Source organism: Fulmarus glacialis, unplaced genomic scaffold (genome assembly GCF_000690835.1).
Source record: "Fulmarus glacialis isolate BGI_N327 unplaced genomic scaffold, ASM69083v1 scaffold5835, whole genome shotgun sequence".
Taxonomy (NCBI): domain Eukaryota; kingdom Metazoa; phylum Chordata; class Aves; order Procellariiformes; family Procellariidae; genus Fulmarus; species Fulmarus glacialis.
In genome coordinates this window covers 7,239-29,820 of record NW_009214834.1, presented here as the reverse complement: position 1 = coordinate 29,820, position 22,582 = coordinate 7,239, and the positions used below count along the sequence as shown (strand labels likewise).

Sequence of the window (22,582 nt, the reverse complement as noted above, 5' to 3'; positions counted from 1 at the left end):
TAATTCTGGCAAAATAAAAAGCAAAAGGTGGCTATGACATAATATCTATTACATATCACATACATGGAATTTGAATTATATTTTATAAATAAATTTGCATATGAAAATTTCATTAAACTAGATTTGCTGTAATTCTAAGAAATTCTTGGAGCAACATACTTGCTCCCTGGTACTGCTTTAACAATGTAATCCAAAAGAGCTTGACCATGAAATACTTCGTGAATCAAGTTAAAAAAATAAAGGCATTTTCTGCTTACTAAAAACACTAGATACAGAAATCACATATTTGATTTACTTGCTTTGGAAGAAATGCAATTAATCTTCTTACAATACAACATTCCACCTCCAAAAAAATTAAAAGCACAAAAATAACAATATACCTCTTGAATATGGGCTGCAACAGCTGCTCTAGTGTCAAAATCCAGACCTTGGATTCTTTCAATAAATTCTTCTTTTTTCTGACACTAAAAAGAAGGATATCTGTTTTATATACATACGTATACATAAAATCACAAGTATTTTAATTCTTCCTTCCTATTTCTAAGAGCTAAAAATGATAAAGCTGACATTACAATGATCACGCTATGAAATTATTCAGTAATTTTGTTGACTAATAAATACTTGGTTTATGCCATGTTACAGTAATTATAACAACTTTCAACACTAATAAAACGGTGAAGGAAAAACAGCTATTGAAATGGGGCAAGGAAGAGGTTTCTTAATAGCTACTTATTCAAATTTTATGATAGTGAGTTCCAAAGGTTTTTTTTCAGCGTCCTCCTCTAGTAATCAAGTTGCTTATTTAAGTTGTCAAGAACATATCACTGATTCTATCTTTTCAGTTTAATTAGCTGAATGGTACAAACTTTTCTAATAAGAACAGCAGTCCATCAAAAAAAAGTTTATTAAATACATGAAACAGTTTCAGTAAGATATATCAGTAAGATATATCAGATATATATATAAGTCAATTCTTCAGTACTTCACCATTTTCTTCCTTTCTTCACAGTATCACATAAATTAACAATATTAAAATTAATAAACTATTAGAAATCCTATCTTCACGGTTTGCTATATTCATTACAATAAAACGTAAGAGATATACAGTTGTAGCCATTTTAACTATAAGAATATCCAGATTTTCAAGGAATGCAATAGTTACACTAGAGGAAGGAAGGTCAAAGTTATATACAACCTCAGGTATTAAAATAGTAAGAAAAGAGATCAGTAACACTTAAATCATTTCATACAGATGTAAACATAATTAAACTTACCTGAACTGCACAACCAAGTAAAAGCAGGAGGAGTTTTTTTATTTCTTCAGTACCTGGCTCTAAGAAAACAAGAACAAAAAAATGGTAGGTGTAAAATGGTAATTTGAGTTTCTTCCCCTACCCCTCAGAAAACATCAGATTTTCTCATTATTTTCATATAATTTATGTTAACCAAGTTTAGAAAACGAAAAGATGAAGAAACCCCCATCTTTCCAGCTTAGTCTTTTTGCCATTTAACTGCCAACTTTCAGTGTTAACAAATAGCTTAACACTCGTAATAGTTTCAAATGGAAAAAAACATCACTTCAGCCCTTCATAAAGCAAAACTTAAGACTGACATTTTCAGAAGCGCTTTGGAGACCTACAATCAAGTTTTCAACTGCAATCTCAGGTATCTCTAGATATTTACAAAGTGTTTAAATTATTTGCCACCCCCAAGCTGTAAGGCTTAGGTGACAAATTCATTTAAATTATTTTATAAAGCTGTATTAGATATTCATCTGTACATCTAAAAATCAAAACGTATTTCCAAATCTGGCCTTAAGCATCTTAATCTCCTGAAGAGCTTAAGTTAAAGAACTCTGCTTACAGATTAGTAAAGATGCATCTTACTTTTTGCACTCAAAATGTCCCCATCCTGCTACTAAATATATACTATATCTAGAATATAAATGCCATAAAGCAAATGTTTTAAGCATGGCAAAATAGCTTAGGCTAGTTGGAACTAAACTCTATAAGGTGATATATCATTTTGCTTTACTGAAACAGAAAACATTACCCATTGGGCTATCTAGAAATAAAAGGGTCCTAATAGCATCCTTTCCACAACATAGTCTGGATTTCAGCCAATAGTTTATTTCATTGTTAGCTAACCAGACAAAAGCTATGCTGTCAAACATAGCTGTCAAATAATGCTGGGTCTGGCTAGAAATCTGACCTTTATTCTGCAAAACTGTACTCTGCAACAAAACTGGTATAACTACCACCGATACCAACAGATTCACTCTCAGCCCAAATAGCAAACAGCGAATGTCTCGCATGTGCTAAGGCATGCATAGTCACTCTTGAACCTGAGCTAAGTTACTGAAGTCCCTTTTTTTAAAGGGCTCAGTAATCACAGATGATCTCCAATGATCACAAGAGAATTATAAGCATCTAAAAGAAAATTCAACCAGAACTTTCCTTCCAAAATGGCAGTTTGCAATCTTCTACATTGGGCAACTAGGTCTATTTTGGATGAACCCCCACATAAGAAAGATGTAACTATTCACTTACAAGCACTTGAAAAATTGTCCTTTGATTTGACCCACTACAGTATTTTGTTCGTGAAGTAAATGTAAAATCATTCTCAAAAAGTTACAGATATGAGGTAAGCTTGATCAAAAGAGGAAATCAAAAAGAAATCAGGGAAAAACCTAAAAGGATACATAATTCTTAACGATTTTGACCAGCTTTCAGTAAAGAGTCAAGCCTGCTGCCCTAAAGCAGAGATGAAAGAGACAGATGCTAAGCTTCTCCACCTTCCTCATGGCTTCAGGAGTTCTCTGTGCATTATAATACTAAGTAGAGAGCCTTTTTTCAACATTGATTCAACCTGCTTCTTTTAGAGGGGGATATGTATAATCCCAATGAACGTGTAATGATTAAATTTTTCTAAAGAGGTTTGTCAAGTAGATACGTTACTAAGAACATTAACTCAAATGGGAGATCTTTAATCATTTATACAGACTTGTATCCCAAAGACTCAAGCTGTGAAGTGTTTTACATAGAAACAGAAACCATCAGTTAATATGTTTCATCAGAAGCACGCTACTTCAGCTAAAGGGGAATTCCACCTGCCTGCCTGTCTCAATCAATAAAGGTTAACCAGAACATTGTAATAGGAGGAATCCATCGCAACGTCTCACATCCTACATTCATTTATCCCAATAAATTCATCACACTTTTTTTTTTTTTTTTTTTGTAAAGCAATCCCCGAACTCCTCTTTGGACGCTCATTTGCACATTGCTTCAGCATCTCTTGACTGGCTTTTAAAAGCCTACCTGAATATTGTTTCCATGTCTCTCTCCCACATTCCCTGAAGGAACACAGCAAAATACGGAACAACCTCAGCTTCCCACTGCTACCAACCATCTTGTATGTTTTTCTTCCTTTTTCTGCATCACCAATACAGAAACAGATCATTCTCTTCTACACCCTCCAACTTGCTGCTTGAACTTTGTCTCTACCCTGTCCTAACCTTTGATCTTCCCTGCACTCGCTCTTATGCCTGACTTTCGTATCCTCTGTAGCCTTCCATCCTCCCCTGCTCCCTCAGAAATGTGAGCTGGTTTTAATCTTTCCTCTTCCTCCATTAAAGAACATTTGCCTCATCATTATGTCCTTTTCCTTTTCCTCTGTAATTTAACTTAACATTTACAATCACAGCCTGTAGCTCTTCTCCAGTTTTCTCCTCAAACTGGCTTCCTGCCAATTAGCTCAACTGAAATGTTTCTTAATAAAGTCTCTGATGACCTCTTTTTTTACCAAAGCTCAAATCCAGCATTCTATCTGCATTTTCCTTGATTAGCCAACTGCCTCTGATACAGCCAAACAGTTTCTCTTCCTGAAATCTTATCTGCCCTTGCTTTCTGCAATTTGTTGTCTTCTGGTATTTCTCTACTAACCATTCCTTAAGTGCAAAGTAGCGCAAAGGAGAAAAACTAGGAGACATTCCTGCGAAAAGTCACAGCTACAGCCTGGCTTTAGTGGACCAAATCCTAATCCTTATCAGAGTATTGACTTTTACTATGGGGGCTCACCTTGATGCAATCAGATTTACACAGCATGTCTCTGAAAAGGTCTCTAAGGTTTGATTTCGCTACACTTGCCCACCAAAGGAAAAAAGCTTAAAAATCCCTGCAGGGATGAGGTCCTGTTCAAGTTGACACAGCAAGAACAGTCCTAACTTTCAAAGGGGAAAGGTTCTGGATGGAACCCAAAAGAACAGGTCTATCTTCTGATTCAGATCAAATTCCATGATGAACTCAGGCAGGAATCTGAAACATCTTCAAGCATATTGTCCGTAGACCACAGATTTTTTTAATATGTGGGCTATGCTACAGTAAAGTCCGTATTTTCTCACAAACCCAACAACATCCCCACAGGAGAGCAATGCATACACCACCAGAGGTTCCAGTTGCCAAACCACAAAAGCTACATAGACTTAGCTGAGGTCCCAAAACAGAAAGAAGCTTTCTTATTAATGACTAAAGCATAGGTTTGTATGTATACAACTGAATACTAAGTTATCTTTGTGAGTTTCTGTAGTTCATTTTTAATAAAATCTCACCTTATTCTACACAATATTGTTAAGACATATTTTGTCTCAGTATCTTAAAGAGAATTTTAAAAGTCACTACAAAAACAACACTATGACTTGGTTTTTTTAATCTGTTTTTCCACTAAATCTGGTCTCTAGGCAAATCCATGGAGTCTTTCGAAAACCTTAAGAAAGTCTGGAATCAAAATATAAAAGCACGATGGATTCTATTCTTTTGGAAAAGAAGAGACCACATTCATACTTCTTGGTGCATATGATATAGATTACAGCATCTACACATATAAAAACTTAAAAGGCTGTGACCTCAGAAGCAAAAGCAGCAATATTGAAACGCAGAAAGTAAAAATAAAAAAAATAAAATTAAGATACCTACATAAATGGGATATATGCAGATGGAATACGCAAAGTATTAACGTTATGAACCCTGGAATTGAAAAGTGAGGTAACACAGATGGTTCTTCTTGCTCATGAGAAAAATCTTGTCTCACAAACACGGAAGCATGGCATATTAGACATCTTAAATAAATAAAAAAAGCCAGGGGAAGCTACACAGCCTGTTAGAGTAGTTCCTAACCTCTCTGCTGAGGTGCTAGAACATCAGAAGTAGAACACCTGGGACACATTAGACCCAAGTAAATAAATTCTGCCCAATCCATAGTGGCTCCATGCAGGCCAGGTGTGTCTGCTCCGTGCTTCTGGAATTGAGAGCATGGTGCAGAGATTCCCGAGTGGCTGTGGATAGTCAGCTGGCTCCATACAGGCTAATTTTCTTGGTCTGAAAATTGCAACTCTCAGAGCTGGAAGCAGAGAAGGTGGGAGCATGGAAAAGACAGTGTCAGTTCAGGGGAGAAAGCAAGAGGGTAACTGCAACATTTTTCAGGTAATGATGCAAGAGAAGCAGGAGAGTTTTGGGGAAGGAAAAACAAGGATTAGGAGTTGGATCAAGTGAGATGCATTGAACTGCCAATTTTCTCAGGGGCAGCGTAGGTAAAGAAAGTTGAAAGCGTAGTAGCTGGGAATACATGAAACTTATACTTTGTCATATCAGTGGCTCATTGGTTGCTGGGAAATGCACTTCATTTCAGTATAAATCCTAATGGCAGCCAGCGCTGAGGTTTGGATAGGACACATTTTTCTAAAGTGTGGACCTTTGGTGTGAACAAAGAAAATGTTATTCATCATTATTAAACCACTTATTTGCTGAAAGTATTTACACAGTCTTCTGCTGAAAGGCTCAATCCTATATGAATTTTATTTCCAGTGAAGTAATACAAATGATTACACCGATACAAATTTTCATCTTAGTTAAAAATAAACTTACCAGAAAAAGGATTTTTGCCAATTATTAATACATTTGGCAAAGACATCATGATCAACTGCTGCAAATTCTCCTATAAAAGTTAATTAAAATATTATTTAAATCATATGTATTAAAGAAAGCAAACATCAAATACTAACAATCACTGAAGAGAAATTAGTATTACATAAGTAGTTTAAGATTTTTCAGGTCTTAATACATACATGTTCAATACTTAATTATTTGGACTCTAATTAAAAAAACCCTACAAGTATGAATTACTTCTGCAAAAGCCTTGTTTTATTGGTTTGCAAGATCATGTCAACATAGTAAAATCCTCTCATGGCAATGAGCTGGCTTATGGATTTTAAGTCAACTAGATCATGTGTCTCAGAATGTAACAAAACTCCTTTAAATTATTCGTGCTCATGTTTCTCTGACTAGCTTATGGATAGATGTTTATTTTATTTACTCTAAGTTGCATTTATACTACAAAAGATCAATTTCCTCTATTTCATGTCCATAGTCTTGGTAGCCTCACCAAAACATGGATGTGAAAATTACAGATTTTTTGCTGCAGTTATGCTGGGACAATCCTGAATATAAAGGTACAGAATCCTATTTGCATGATCAGGCGGAGTTTTAGTTTGCTAAGTCCCACACACTCAAGCAGCAGCTTTGCCTATCTATTCTATAGATTGTATCAATGGATAGTTTCTGTCGGCCAGTAATGGCTGTAATCAGGTCAAATCCCCAGTCTAGACAGACCCTAATTCTTCTGAAGCAGAATAGTCTTCCTCCTGTTCCCAGATGTTTATTCACAGCAGATGCCATCCCATCGGCAGCTCTGGACTCATGCTTTTTGTTTTTCCACAGTGCCAGATTCATTAATATATAAAATGTTCATACTCAAAAGCAATGTATTCCAGAACCATCACTGCTTTACATCCAAAAGGCACATATTAGGTGTCATGTTGTAAGCTAAAAACATAACATAAGTCAACTCATTTTATGTCAAATTTGAAAAATGACAATATTACTTGAAAAACACCTGTGGAAATTATTAGCTATAGCTATATTTGAAATTTCTCACCAGTTAATATAAGACATGAAAAATTGTATCTGAATTGATTAATACTACAGTGAAAAATATGTACTCTCATTGCACATGCCTAAGACAAATTGTAAAGAGGGAGAAAATAGCTTTGACCTACTCAAATATAATGAATTTCAACCAACCATGACTCTTGTACTTCTGAGATCTTGATAATTTTCAAATTATAAAAAAAGATATGAAGTGCACCACAGGAAGTTTTAAATCAATAAAGAACAGATAAAATATAAGGATTTCAAGGAGTATTTATAGCTACTACAAACGAAAATCACATACTTTAAGAAGTGGGGGCTTGGTGGCTTTTTTGTTGTTTGTTTTTTTGTAATAGCACAAATAATTCCATGATGCTATTATAAAGCTTTTCTTACTGTGAAGCAGAGTACAAGCAGGGGTAACCAAGAAATGTGTCCTCTATGGACTAATGACATTATCACCTCTTTTCTTACAACACCTCTACCTTGCTTCAAAGATGTCTGCCACCTTTTCTGTCACACGGTGTTAACTTCTTCAGTAAGCTCGGTGCAACTGCTCTCAATTTGTGTTTACTTTTGAAATGACTGCTTCTATTAAAAACCTGAAATTGGAACCTGTGTATTGCAAAATTCAGGTATTTCTCTTAACTGTTGTTTAACCTGCAAAAATGAACTAAGCCTATTTACAAAATTCTGCCTTGCTTGTACAAACTTTTAGAGTTCATTAGCATTTATTTTATTAAACACTCACACATCATCTGTCAAATGAGGCTGACAGAGCACCCCTGGGATTCATGGAAGCTCACTGTATTAACCCTCACAAGCCCACCAAAACTTATAAGGGGATCAGTTCTCCTGAATCAGCTGCTGAGAACAATTCCACACACTTACGCTGCCAGAAAATGTATAGGCTCAAAAGACTGGTTTGGGACCTAGTAAGAGTTTGGTGATGCTGTAAGGAAGTAAAGCCACTTCATTGGAAAAAGAAGACGCAATTGTAATCACAGAGAAGAACAAAGATGACGCAGGAATCAAAAAAACTTGTATAATCTAAGATAATATTTTCATTTTGAATGTTATATTCTATCAGTGCAGGTTTTTTGACAAGTACATATACAACACTGATGCAATTACTTGCTAATTTGAGAGAATGGTTTCCACAGGTGTTATAAAAACACATGGAATAAGGTAGCACAGACAAGCTCACAAAAAAAAGTTTTAAGAGTTAGGATAATGTAATGCTAAAGATTAAAAATCCCCATATCCATTAATATCTTACTCCTACTGTAATATTCCAGACATTAATTAATCTCGTACCTCAAGACAGTGATTATTTTCCATGTTCCATTACTCTCAGAAATCGGGCATCCCGTTCAGAACACGTACCGAGCATGATGCCTGTACAGACAGCTGCCTGAAGCACTCAGGTGTGAGGGCTCATGCCCCTGCCAAGGCGTACCCCAGGCTACGAGAGGCCTCTCTGATTCCAAGGCATCCGTCTTGGCAAGCTTTTCTGCCTTGGGTAATTTCACAGGTGAAAAGAACTAAACTAACCCCTTCTTGAAACCGAATTTGCTATGCTGCCTTGCTAACCCATGCACAGGCTGTGGGAAAACACCAGCTGCCAGGCTGCACTAAGTTTGAGAGGAAACAAAGACCACAGTCCATCCTTTAACGCTTCTCTCCAAACCCAATAAACAACCACAGTGCATAAAGCTCCCTGCATGCACGTGGGCATATCTGAGTGAACATCAACACATGCAAAAAGCAATTTTAAATTTGAACAAGCGTTCCAGTTTGGCTACTAAATGCCTTTACTCCTACTAAGAAGCCAGACCTGCAATGTTTTTAAGTTCCCTCACTTGTGCTATCTGAAGAGGCTGGCATCTCACAAGACTAGAAGCCCAAGAGACCAGGGAGGGAAAGGGAGGAAAAAAGTGTATGCAGTTCTCTATAGCTTAGACTTACACAGGACAAACCTGAACCATTAAAGGCATGGTGACCAATTTTAATGTTTATTGAATAAGAGTACTTTTTTATTTTAAAAAAGCTGTAATAAAGTATTTCTAACACAAAGGTTTGGAGCAACATTCACAATCCTGAATCATTCAAAGGTAAGCTACCTAAATGCAAGCAATTCTGCCTGATACTGTTACACTAGGACTGGCTGATACTGTATGGCCAAGACAGCACAGGGAATGCTTTGTATTCAAATAAAGATCCTGTCAGTGTTTGTGCCTTCTGTTGCACCAGTTGTGAAACAGTAATGCCTGGTGGAAAATGACTACCACCAGGAAATGGAAAAGCATATGGGTCTTAGCAGACAGCACTTATACCCACGTGTAGTAGCTGCCAAGAAAAGAACGATGTGAAGCACGCATACGCACAAAGTGCTAGCGAGAAAGACATACAGTGGTTCACCACTGCAGTCAGTGACAGCTGGGAATTTTCACTGTACTTTGGAGTTTTGGAGAATATATACTATGTGCGTACACATGAGGAAAAGCATACAACAGTACAGGCTCTGTCATGATGCACTCGCTGTAAGAGGCAGATCAAAGGAGGTTCTCTCCCAGATCTGGACTCTTCTGGCAGAAAGGTGCAGGGAATTGTGGAAGGGCACTAAAGGACACACTGTAAGGGACACTGGTGATATCTGCAGTGTTCTACTACAGCATGTCCATGTGTATGCCACTCTATGCAGGCTCTGCATCTAGAAGGCATAGTACCAGCTCTTACCTATCACACAAAACACAAAAATTCAATGGCTATTTTACAGCTCTAAATTAGATGACCACTGCATTTACTATGAATTCCCATTTGATTGTTATCACCTCACTAATTTTTTCCTACTGAAAATCAAATTAATTCTAAATCCAATAAATTTTATCACATTTTTCTTACAAAGATTCCATTGATAAGACTAAATGCACATTTAATAATTTCTCTCATAGGCACAAAACTTGCCTCAATTCAGAAAATACCAACCGATGCTGCTTAATGTACTGCATTAAGATCATCAAAGATGCAGAATATCTATTATAGAAACATATAATCATTTACATACAAGTGTTTCCAGACTGCTGCTATACCTGTAAATTAAGTGTGATAAAAAATGTGACCAGATTTATAAACAAACCACCATCCATACAATATCTCAAAATATTAATCTTATTATTGTTACCCTTAAAGGCATAACTATAAAAAAATACTTAGAAACAACTCTAGACAAAACATAATACAAGAAACAATTACTGACCTGATAGTAAGTTTTTATTTGTTTCACCAAAATAGACAAATTTTGAATCCTTAATGATGCATCATTGTTTACTTTTTTGTTTATCCTCTGATTAGCAGATTTTGGATTACTGGGGGGGGAAAAAAAAAAGAAGAATAAATTAAACACACTGAACATTAATCTTTAAAGCTCTCTATATAACAAATGATATAGTTACTGTACCAGCATAACAACTTCTTGTTTTGATTACCATGCCTTTTTTTCCCCTCCACAAGTAAATAAGGAGTTGTGGAAGTGACTGCCAAAGGCAGAAAAGTGTAACTTGAAACGTCTGTCTGATACAGCTCGTCAGATTAGCACCCTTTTTGGCTAGTAATGCAGTACGTAATTGGGAGCACCCATCACAATTACCAGAGAATGAATATAAGAAAGTTCTTACGGCTCTGCACTTCTCCACAAGCAGCCCCCTCCCTGACGGAATCCAGAAAGCAGAACACAGCTATATTGTAAATATTCCAGCACATACTGCAGACATCAGGAATCATTCTTGCTGATGCAGACAATTACAAGTAACAGAATTCAGACTGGCTACATTAACGAATATCTATACACTAAAAAACTATACGATGCTATTTCACTATCATGAGGCACAAAAACAGAATGTAAGTTTTCACTTTCAGAACAATGAAGAATATTAAATATGTCATGCTAACACACACTAAATTATTTTAAATTTATTTACAGATGACAGAAATCTGTCAACAAAGGGATTATTAATTGGAGTTTTTGTCATGTACTCTCACATACTACCAGATTTTTCTCTGGTTTGTCTTGGCTTCAGAGAGGAAATCAATCCCATTTTCCTTCAAAAAGTAGAAAGGATCTGAGGAAATGCATATGAGTCACCCTTTTTCAATACCTCATAACATACCAAGTTATTAACCACGTACAAGACAGCATGACAACCGTTCATTATGATTTTTCAAGGAAAACAATGCAGAACCGATGCAACTCCCCCACAACACCCTGTAAAAGGCTTACAGAATTCATGAAAAATGGCCAATGTGAATTTTCTTAACTTTAGATACTTGACAGAGTTGCACAACACAATTTTTGATATTTAATGATATTATTGTATTGTTTAATGATATTATTGTCAGATAAATGCGCAGCTGGCTGGAATACTGCACTCAAACAAGAAACTACCAACTTCTCACTGTCAAACTGGAGGTTCCTGCAAGGGCGTGTGCCTGCTGGGTCTGGTTTTATTCAACATTGTCATTAATGATCTAGACAATGGAATACAGAATATACTTACCAGAACTGCCATTGGCAAAAACTGGGAAGAATACGAAAAAAAACTTCAAAGAACACTATGATAATTGAGAATTGAGATCCTGATAAAGCACAAAAGTGGTGTGACAGCAGTATAACGGAATTCAGTAACACCACGTATAGGCAAAGGATTATACTCAGGAATCAAATGCAGAAAGAGGAGTAACTTGCTATAATACTGAAGTGACCTGAATATTGTAGTGGACACAACCAAATACTGAGGGAAAAGAAATGCCATTGCCAAAAAAACCCCTAGTTCTTCAATTTTTTAGTGCAAGTGCTGTCTAAAAGAGAGGTAGTCATTCTATGCATGGTACAGATGCTGCTTCGGTTACTAGAGTCACACTTCAGGGAAGGTCCGTATTTACACTTTTTCCCCAGAAGAATCACTTGGGTTCTAAGCAGCCTGCAAAGGCTCATTACAGGCCTTCCCTCAATTACTTGGGCATCCTGTATTGCCAGGTGACATACAGGTACATCTGCACCTGAAGAATAGGAACTGCCTATTGAAAAGCACGCCCATCACACAGCGTACTCCTGCAGAGTTCCTTAGGAGGAGACTGAACGGAGCAGGTTACAGGTCAGCATGAATTGTCTTGGCAGGACACCTGGGATTCACAACCTGAAAGCCAGACACTACTGATGCACACAAACTGAAGGCTGTGCAGAGGACACCAGAGAAAGAATATGCATCATACAGAACAGATATATTTTACCTAAAGAAACTACATCCAAGTAGTCTACAAGATCACTGACATACATGTGATTCATACATTTCTATACATTTCGATTCAACTGTCACGTGCAAGTGTAAACAACCAACCCCCCAAAATGAGCTATTCCCTCTACTCCACTGAACACGGTAGTATCATGATTTATTTTGATGCAATTCATCACTTTGGTAGTTTCACATGCTCCTTGTATGAGTGTCGCTACAGACAAAATTTACGTATTTTTCATTTAAATTTAAGTTACCTAAACAAACTTTTATTTGCCTTTTACAGCTTTCTTTGGTTTTAGCATGTTATGATTTTTAAAAGATCTATTTATGTCTTTTCTTCAGTTTATTGCTATCAGAATTTCTTGGCTTATAAGCATGAATAGAAATAACGTAGAAAAAAACATTGCTGGGAAAGGAAGCCAGATCATATGTAAAACGCACCTCCAACACACAGTCATTTTTAGAAGCATCTTTTTTCTTGTACATATGAATATAAATCTAGGAAAATTAGGACACGGATTCTTACATGGGTAATTGCCTCATTCCTAAATGCTCATCACCACGTTCCTAAAAATACTATAAACAATTAAAGTACATTTCAGAATATATTAGCCAAAGCTATGTGACTAAGATGTCACCTTGGATTTATTAATTCAGCCAACCTGTAGCTGCAAAAGGAACTAAATGGGCTAAAACCGATTATGCTTTGCGGATGTGCAGAACTGAACTCCTTTCCAAACTGAATTCATTCAGATTTGTTAAAATCAGAAGAGAAAATCCAGGATAAATCCTGCTGACCTGATGGCATAGCGAGATCAGCTGAAGTCTCCTATTTCTATCTCCTATTCGTATCTCCAAAACGCCGATTTGGGCCCTTAATCTTCATCTTTAATCTTCATGACTATCGGATTTACCTCCAGGCTTTCTCATAATCTTAAGCAGCATTTCTACAGCCATACATTTTAGATGACTCTCCCTTTAGAGCACTCAAAACAGAGGGCACTAGAGTTTCCTGGATATTGTAATAGCTCTTATTTTAGTATCAACGCAAAAATTAGTGTGCAACCACAAGAATTCAAAACACAAATGTCATAAAGACTCAGGCTTTACACTTTCTCATTTCAAAAGCTGTGCTAGAAAATTTAGACAGCTCTTGTAAGAACAAAAACTTTAACATTTGCCTAGCGCTACATCTTCATAATGGTATGCAAACATAAATTTTTACACACTTTTAAGACAAATTGTTACTATCCCAATACCACAAATGGGAAATGAACACAGAAACAAATTCCTGAACAACAGCAGAGACAATCAGTGCCAAGGGCATCTGTGTGGAGGAGGAAAAAAAAATGGGCAATTAGAGCCCAAGATTTCTTAGGACACATATTCTTAGTTCCACACCTTTGTCACCACTGCCATCTTCATGTTTTGCAGGACAGTATTTCACTACTGGGACTTGCATACACCAAAGATACAGCATGAGCTTTGTGTTTTATCTGACGATATGAAAGTAATTTTTTAAAATCAGAAGTCATAACATCTGGGCAAGATCAGGCACTGTAGGGTGTCATTATACTTGTGCCTGGACTTTGCTCCTGAATACCAGCATTTCTCCTCACAGTACAAAAATAATTAATTCACATCTCTCAAATGATGCACTAACAGATACTAACGGAATCTGAGCACTTTTAGAACACTTTAGCAGATACTTGGCAACAGTACTACAACAAATCATTCTTACGTTTCATCTGCTCCATCTTAATCCTTAGAAATCCAACAGTGTATGGATCAACTCTACCAAATTACGCATTAACAAAGATGATAATAATAAATTCTTTGGTATTAGTCTTGTGTCAAAGTTAATGTTGATACGTATCAAAGATTTTTTTAATCTTTCAACTACTGTTGAAAGTAAAATAACATTCCTTTATTTCCACCAATTCACACCATGTATCCCCCTCCCTCCATATTTTTTTTTTAATTTTTTTTTTTTTTAGTGTGGTGCATATCTTCATCTATCAAGACCAACTAAATGGCTGACACACATTCCTTACATTTTATGGAAATTCCAGGCTTCTTTTTTGATAAAAGTTACACTGTTTTGGGTCAAAATGATTAATTCCTGTACCTTAAAACAGAAAGCATTCAACTTTTTTTTTTTTTTTTTTTTTGGCATGAATTGCAGGAAACAGTTTACTGAGATTGTGATTTTGCTGGGAAAACTTGAACCACAGATGTGCTCTGGAACTGTATCTTTACCACTTGAAAAAAATCACAATCCAGTTATATGATCCTCTGCTCGTGCAGACTGTCAGCAATTAAAATCAGAATGTCAGCCTCAGGACAACCTGGTGCACAGAATAAATTTCTTTTAATAATCTTAAATTTTTCCAAAAGATTATGGCGGCAGGTCCAACAGAAATCGAAAACTCAAAGTTCCCTTAACATTTTTCAGAATTTTAAAACAGATTATGGTAACAAGAAGTTTAACCCCTTGCTCTTGAGGATCAATAAAATTAAGTTACTTACATATCAGTACTAACACTACTAATTTCTACCAATCACTTTTAATGTAATTAAACATGTAGCCTCAATAATTCACTATAGCTAGTAAGAAGTTTTATTTCTTTGATTTTGTCACTTTTTTGTAAAGATTGTCGTATTGGCTTATTATTCTTCAAACAAAGGAGCTAAGTTGTCTTTGACACTCTCAATCAATACATGTTAGCAATGACTAGGATGACTTTTACTTGGAAAAAAATTGTTTCTAACTCTTCCCAGAGTGAAATCCTGCTCTCAATACCTTCCAGTGCAAATGGGACTTTCCCTCTGTATTACGGTAATTTAAATCTTTCTAACCACATTATGTCATTAAATGATTATAAACACAGAATATTAATAGGCTACCTACTAAAATGACCCACATGTTGAAACATAAACATTTAAAATAGAGGCCACTTGGTAGAAGAATCCTTCAGTGTCTGTATTTACCAGTGCTCCCTAACCTTCAGTCACTGATTTCTAGCTTTCAGATTATGTTTGAACTGTCAGGTTTGACTTGCAAAGTGTACTGAACAGCCAAGAACAGGCCTGACAGATCACTTCTCGCTCCATGCACTGTTACCAAAAGAACTGTGATTAGGTCCTTCTGCAGGAGATGCATTATTTTAAAAAATAAACCCAGCTTCATTCCCAATACTGATAACCAGGCCTCATTCTCTCAAAGCCTCGAACTTTAAAGCTCACTAGTCTCCTTAATCCACAAAACACCATTTTAAATAATCTCTATTTAGTCAATATAGTCCATCTTCTTAAGTACTGATGTCTTAACTCATTCCTCTCAAAGAGGAAATAACATAGCATGATGTTAGCTATACATTTTCCATTGTATGTTGTTTGTATAATTGTATTTCCTCAGACTGGTCCAAGCCAGGAATAGACATACTAATTTTTTTATCAAGCATTTGAAATAACTAATGAGAAAAACTAATGAAATACAACGTGCTAATATTTTTCATACAGAAAGATAAAATTCTAAACATAAATCGCCAAAATCTGTATTGCTTTCAAGAGCATGCATCTTTATATTAATTTACATTTTTTGGCAACTAATTTATTACAGATTTTAATAAATTACTTGTATCCGTATGTTGAATTGTTTAATTTTTATGACCAAGAAAATTTTTATAATAATTACATTTTTATTAATACTAAACAATTCAGCTTATTAGTTTACATTACTGAAATAAACTAGTACATGCCGTTGGGAATACAACATGACACAAATGAAATAATTTTGAAAATAAATAGGTTCTAAAAACAGACCTTTGTAAAAAATAGCTTTAAAAACCAGTTTTTAAAAAACATAAGATTCTACTGGCTACTGTGCTAGTTGCACTATAAACATTTTTAAGGCAATACATGCTCTGAACTCTGAATTGCTCCTTTTATTAGGTGGAGATACTGAACTGCTTCAGTGGCAAATAGCCTAGCAAACTAGGGCAAATCTGTCTAGAAGTCAATAGGAAGCAGAGCAGTAAAAGATACCCTTAAGCAATTTTACATTTAAGAGCAACCTACTTACGACAACACACATTCATTTCAATAGCAACAAAAACAGACAACAGCATCTATCCCAATAATGCATTAGTTTAAAACTACCGATTACAGAGAGAACTTCAGTGATTTTGAAATACTACCAGCGTCATGAATTACAGATTGAGACTTCATATAATCAGGGATTGTGTGCCTTTAATTTTTCATTGACCAAAATCTATCAGAAATGGGAATGTGATAGCTTAATGGCTTCATGCTTAAATCTATGCAGACTGCAAACCAGTTGTGTCCTCCTTGCCATCTGTTCCTTGATGGTACTTAATGATTAAGTCTAGTATTATAACGCACTCTGATTTTAAATATATCATTGTTTGAATGTATTTGTTAAGTACAGTGAAATGCTGAAACATGCACTTTGGAAAAAATTCTACACAAGTGTACATCTCAAAAGGTAGTAAATATCGACTGTTACTCTGTGGTTTAGCTTACAGTAGCACAGTATTCATTTTTACACATAAATGTTGCTTGCCTAATAGAGTTATATTTTTTGCAAAGTCCCTTTAATTGGAATACTGAAGCTCACTCTTGCGCTCTGCCAAATATTTCAATAATTACTGACATCAGAATTTTTTGATAGATTTTAAATAATAAAGCAGCATTTCCATTATTTACTATTAACAAGAAAATAATGAACACGTACAAAATGTGTTTTACAAAGAAATTTAATACAGTCCTTTTACTGTGAAAGTTAAAATAATACCGGGGCCTTCACTGGAGAATAACTGATAATCTCCGATTTGCTTTAAGCATTTGAGGCAACACCAGACAAAGCAGTACATTGAGGCAATGAAATTATCAGAAGCACCTCTGCGTATGGGACAAAAGGAGCACTGGCCTTCACCAGTGTACTGTTTGATCAGTTTTAAAATCATCAGTCGTAGTCAAAGGGTCAGTCTGCAGGAGTTACAGTATCAAAGAATGGGGCAGATTCTGAAGTAGAATATTGTCAGTATCTGAACCTTGTGATCACACACGTTCTAGAAACGTTGGTACAAGATGGCATACTTCAAACTCCTCCTGCATCTATCAGTATGATCAACTGCTGCTACTGAAGAGTATTTCCATGCTAAACCTATCAAAAATGTAAAGAAAAAAAATCTTAACTCCTTTTCTATACCTCTGGCACATGTTCATCCCAATTTCTGTGGATTTAAATGGATGACTTCCCTAAAGAATAATTAATGACATAGACTATCCCACTGTTGAAGTGTGCAGAGAACTAACTCGGCACATTCTTATCTGAAAAACAGATGGCAACAAAATCTTTCCACCTCTTGAAAAGCATCATGCAAGACATGCAAGCCCTGAGGCTGCAATGTATTGATGATATTGAACAACGTGATGGCCCGGTGACACTACACAATGCACACATGACTATTACAACTGGAGAGCCGCAGTCTTGAGTTGCTGAAGACACAAAGGACGTTCTAGAGTTCTAGAGTTAAATCCTGCTTAGCCATTGTATCTTTGTGTGCTTACATAGGATCCAGTAAAAGGATGCTCTAATCCTAACTTGCAACAAGCAAGCAAATGTTGTGATTAAACTAACCACCTTTGCCTTTTTAGCGGGCATTTATGACAATCTACCTCTTACTTGTAAAACACCTGTATTTCTACCCTTGAGACAATACTGTTCGAGCAGCAACCAACGCACAGTTAAAATGTTTACGTAGTTTTGCAGACATCTGCTCAAACATCTAAAGATACAATTACAAATGCTGAGATACCCTTTACCACAAAATAAGGTGCATATTAATATCTCAATTTATGGAGACTTTGCTAACTCTGCATTTAGCAAAGACTGACTATACGTACCAAAATTTCAATAGTTGTATCAAAGGGTTTTTGCCTCATGCTAACGTGAGTTTTAGAAGTAGGTCTAACATCATAAGCCTTTTGGCCCTTGCACAAAACCCCATTTCCTAGGATTATGTCCAACATCATAAACTATTAGGTGGCTGAAGCCTTATGCCTACTTAAAAAAAAATACAACCGAGTGGCCTACAACAAATCGACTGGCTGCTGGAGATCACAGGGAACACTGCCAAGAACATACGAGTAGATACTGAGCATATGCAGACAGCTTTCCTACTCCCTGCCCAAGCTCTGCAGCATCTGACCAGGCTGAACTACTCACAGGGTAGCTGCAGAGTGCCTAAGCTCTCTTGTTGGCACTCACAGCCGAGGAGCTGCCTAATTACTCATGGCTGAAGTGTGCTAGAATAGCTGTATCTGAAACAGTGCCACAAGCCTTTGTGCCGAGTAACCCAGTCTCTCCCTTCTCCATCAGTATGAACCTGCTGGCCTCACGACCTCAGGGCTGCTCTGACCAACAACTGCTCTGCCGGGTGGTCCCACTGTTAGTGGTATTATTTGCATGAGGAAACATCCCCTCACATCTGTACACTCGCAGGTTCACACGTGAATGTGCAAACAGCCAGACAAAATCATAGTATGTGGTCTGGGTACAGATCTTTAATTTCTCCCTCCCAGGGTTTTACAAAAGCAGAGACCAGAACAGCCCAGATTTCTTTTCTGTCCTTTCTCTTTTCCTTAATAGTAATAAGGAAGATGCACGCAGGTGAACAAAATGTAGGAGAAAATAAGAGAGGAAATAAAACAGTTCACCTGTCATTTACTAAGCACACACTTTTATCACTGAATTAACACCCCCCAAAAATCTGTAACTTCCAAGCTTACAGAGCAACAGCTGTCTTTATCATCACACAGTATGAAACAACTTTACCACTATTGCTTCAACCTGACTATCAGATGTACTCTTTTCCTATCACTCTAAGAGGTACTATGTCAAAAAAAAAAAGCTTTCTGCCAAAGATTGAAAATAGTGAATCACTGCTCACAGCACCAAGTAAGCTGGGTGAGCTCCCTGTAGTAATCAATGAGAACGTGGAGCAGCCTCTGCTCCACAACTAGCAAAAGGTAAGCTGGCTTCCACCAAATTAAAAAGTTTCACTGATGGAAAGGAAAATCTATACGATTCAGAGCATCACAGAATGCTTAACATTTTCACACAAAATAAACACTCCTGGGTATTAAATAATTGAGAATTCCTAGAAGAAACAACTTGACAAACAAAACCTTTTTTGAGCAAACCAGATGAGAACCAGAGAGTCTGACAAACATACTTTACTTCAACAAATCTAAATATCTTACAAGGGTCGTCTTGCTTTGATTTTGGGGTTTTTTTTTGTTGGTTGGTTGGGTGGGTTTGGGGTTTTTTAAATTGCAAAAGGCCTAGTAGCAAATACTGTTTGAAAAGGTAGAATTAGACTGCTGTAGTACTTGCACTATACTACTTTTCAAATTAAATTAAAACAAAAAGGCACCACAGGATGCAAGAGCATACAGTCTACAAAGGACAAGTGAGGAAGAAGATGGACACACCACAGAAACAAAGTACTGAGGATAATGAATACTGAAGTTTTGCTTTCTACTTTAAGCACTGTGTTTTATTTTCCCTCCCTAGGTCAACGTTTTTTACTTCTCAAATGAGTTCAAATTTTAAGATCTATTCAGTCCAATACTAATTAACAGAGTAACCGAAAACTATTTGACTTTGTGATTAACACCTCAACGTAACTGACCATTAAAACACTGCAAGCATTTACACCCACAATAATCTGTGACAAGAGTAAGATTAGATTTACATAAGTAAGCGCTCGCAGATCTGGATCACAAGATGCAGCATGACTTGATACCAAACGTCAGAGTGCATGGAAGTGAGAAAAGGTTTTTACAATCTACCTTGGAAAAAACATTCTGCAAACATACAGGTAGTAGTTTGGAAGAAACATCAGAAACAGTTATAAAAGAAGCAGAATAGGGCCAAAAAGTTGTCATCACAGATAGGAAGCAGCAAGCAGTACAGAAGAGAAGCAAATAAACACTTACTGCCCTTAGCAAATGACATTCGTGGAGCTAACATGCTTTCTAAGATATTTAAAATATTAATATAAGGGAAAATAACTTATGTAGGATTTAAAAGCAATACACATTTATGCAGTCTTCTTTATTTAAGCTTAAAAAAAACCTCAAGAGATTATTAAGTTTGTATATACAAGTTTTTCTCTTCTACACTAATCAACTTCCAACGCTACAGCATATGTACTTTGCTTTATTTGATAATCATAGCACATCCAAAAATGATTTCTCCTTTGGAAGACTTGCAAAAATGTTCATTAACTTTATTCTTTATTTTGAACTTTGCTGAAGCTATAAATTCTCAAAAATAATTAGTTAGTACTTCAGATTCAAAATAGTCTGACCATAGGTAAACATCTCAGCACACTGAGTATTAAAAAATGCAGGAGATACTGATGTGAGATCAGCATAGTGAGATGACACCAAAGCTACCTGAACATTGCAGTTTCAGTGACTAACAAGATCTTAAGTCATAAAAATAGGGCCACACAGACTTCCATTAAATACTTTTGGTTAGAACACTATGACCCTAGAATTCCCTTTTTTATGAAGTACAATAAACCTTCTATAAGTAAATTAATAAAAATAAAATACACATCTTCATCTTTTTCCATACCAATTTTTAGACTACCAAGTGACAGGTCTGAGCCCTTTGTATGGATTATTTCAGAGAAGGAGACAAATTCAAATGCAAGGCTCCTGGATATAAGGGGATGAAAATAAGAAAAATAAGTTACATTTCTTGTAAAAATTTTATCCACGTGAGCAACTTCATTCCTTCAGCACACTAACTGAAATGTTTTGCAAATTTTGCATGCACATCAATACATGTACAGTCCCCTACTGATTTAGATATAAATAGAGCAGTATGTGAAGGACCTTATTCCTGTTAACTATCCAAAGCTACAAGATAAGCATACATATAAGGGCCTGTAAAAGAAGAGCATTCTTTTCATCTTAAAATATTAATACTAATATCCTTGCTAAGACACAAACCAGCACTTTGAAAGTACAACATTTGTCCACATTCTGTCATACATCAACCAGTATCTATATTTTATTTTTGTCTGCCATACACAATATTCTAAATATACAGCAAGTATATTCCCAAGCTACCAGGAAATTACACCAGACACTTTTTGCTCAAGGGCTTATTTAAGAAAAACAAAGATACTACACAAACAAAAACTAGAGCAAATATTTCCCTGCAGCTTAAAATAAGATAAAATTCTGTAATAAACCTAAGTGGACTCTATCTCCTATCATTATAGAAAAGGAAGCAAATTTTCGAGTATATCTAAATATGCAACTCTGATTCGAAGATTCACTCAAGAGCCAGGAATATAATACAAGCCGCTTACGAGCTCATCCCTTACTATCTCCCAATCCAAAAGTACAATGTAAGATAATTTTTGCTTTTTCCTCAGAGTAAGTCAATGGGAAAGCACACCAACTGAGTTTGAGTGAAGCAGTAGCCTTGCTTCAATTCAGTGCCTTAACATCAATTAGCCCAATGAAACAAAGGGGGGGGGCATTTTGTAAATACTGCTTAATAACAACTGCCTAAGAGGCCATGCCTCTTTGGAGCATCTTAAAGCATAAATACAGGACTCTTTAAAACAATGCAAACAAACAAACAGAGACTCCCACACAGTTATTACCAAATAATCTCTGACCACTGAGGTCATGTGCTCTAACAAAGCAGCATTTTGAAAAAATATCTTGATCCCTAAATAATTACTACATGGGGAAAAGTGGTACAGTACGAAAGACAAGGAAGGCAACAAATTGGTATTTAGTTTAGGAAAAAAAAGGAGGAGGAATCAAAAATAAGAGGAACATACGAAAGAACGCAAAGCTAAAAAGCCCCTTCTTAACAGAAGAAACAAAAATCTAGAAGTAAGCTCCTCAAATTTAGCACAGGATTAAGATGTGCTTGATTTAGCAACCAATTTGTCAGTTAACTAGATTAGTTTTTAAAAGAAAGATCAGAGCACAGCAATACTTGCAAAGGTTTGTGGTGCAGAGGTCCCCTAACTAGCCATGGAAACACAGCCTTGCCAGTGAAAGATGCAAGCTGATCAGCCCAGGTAAGATATTTTTAGCTAACCTAAAACTTTGGAATTTATTGCTGCTATACTACCAAGAAATATGGCAACATCGTAGGGCAGCTCAAGGCATCTCAACCACCTGGGCAAACCGACCCTTCTTGTACAAAGATTAGAGCAAAACAAGTTGTACATTGTCTTT

General features: G+C 36.2%; 1 protein-coding gene across 1 annotated transcript in view; it reads right to left on the bottom strand.

Annotated features, from left to right (window-relative positions):
- CCDC88A (coiled-coil domain containing 88A) overlaps positions 1–22,582 on the bottom strand; it is a 77,321-nt gene that overhangs the window by 48,092 nt on the left and 6,647 nt on the right. Inside the window, exons 3-6 of the mRNA XM_009578704.1 lie at positions 10,240–10,348; positions 5,919–5,988; positions 1,275–1,333; positions 381–464 (exon numbers count right to left, since the gene is read on the bottom strand). Coding sequence (XP_009576999.1) covers positions 381–464; positions 1,275–1,333; positions 5,919–5,988; positions 10,240–10,348 — 322 coding nt within the window. The remainder of the gene's footprint in view (positions 1–380; positions 465–1,274; positions 1,334–5,918; positions 5,989–10,239; positions 10,349–22,582) is intronic.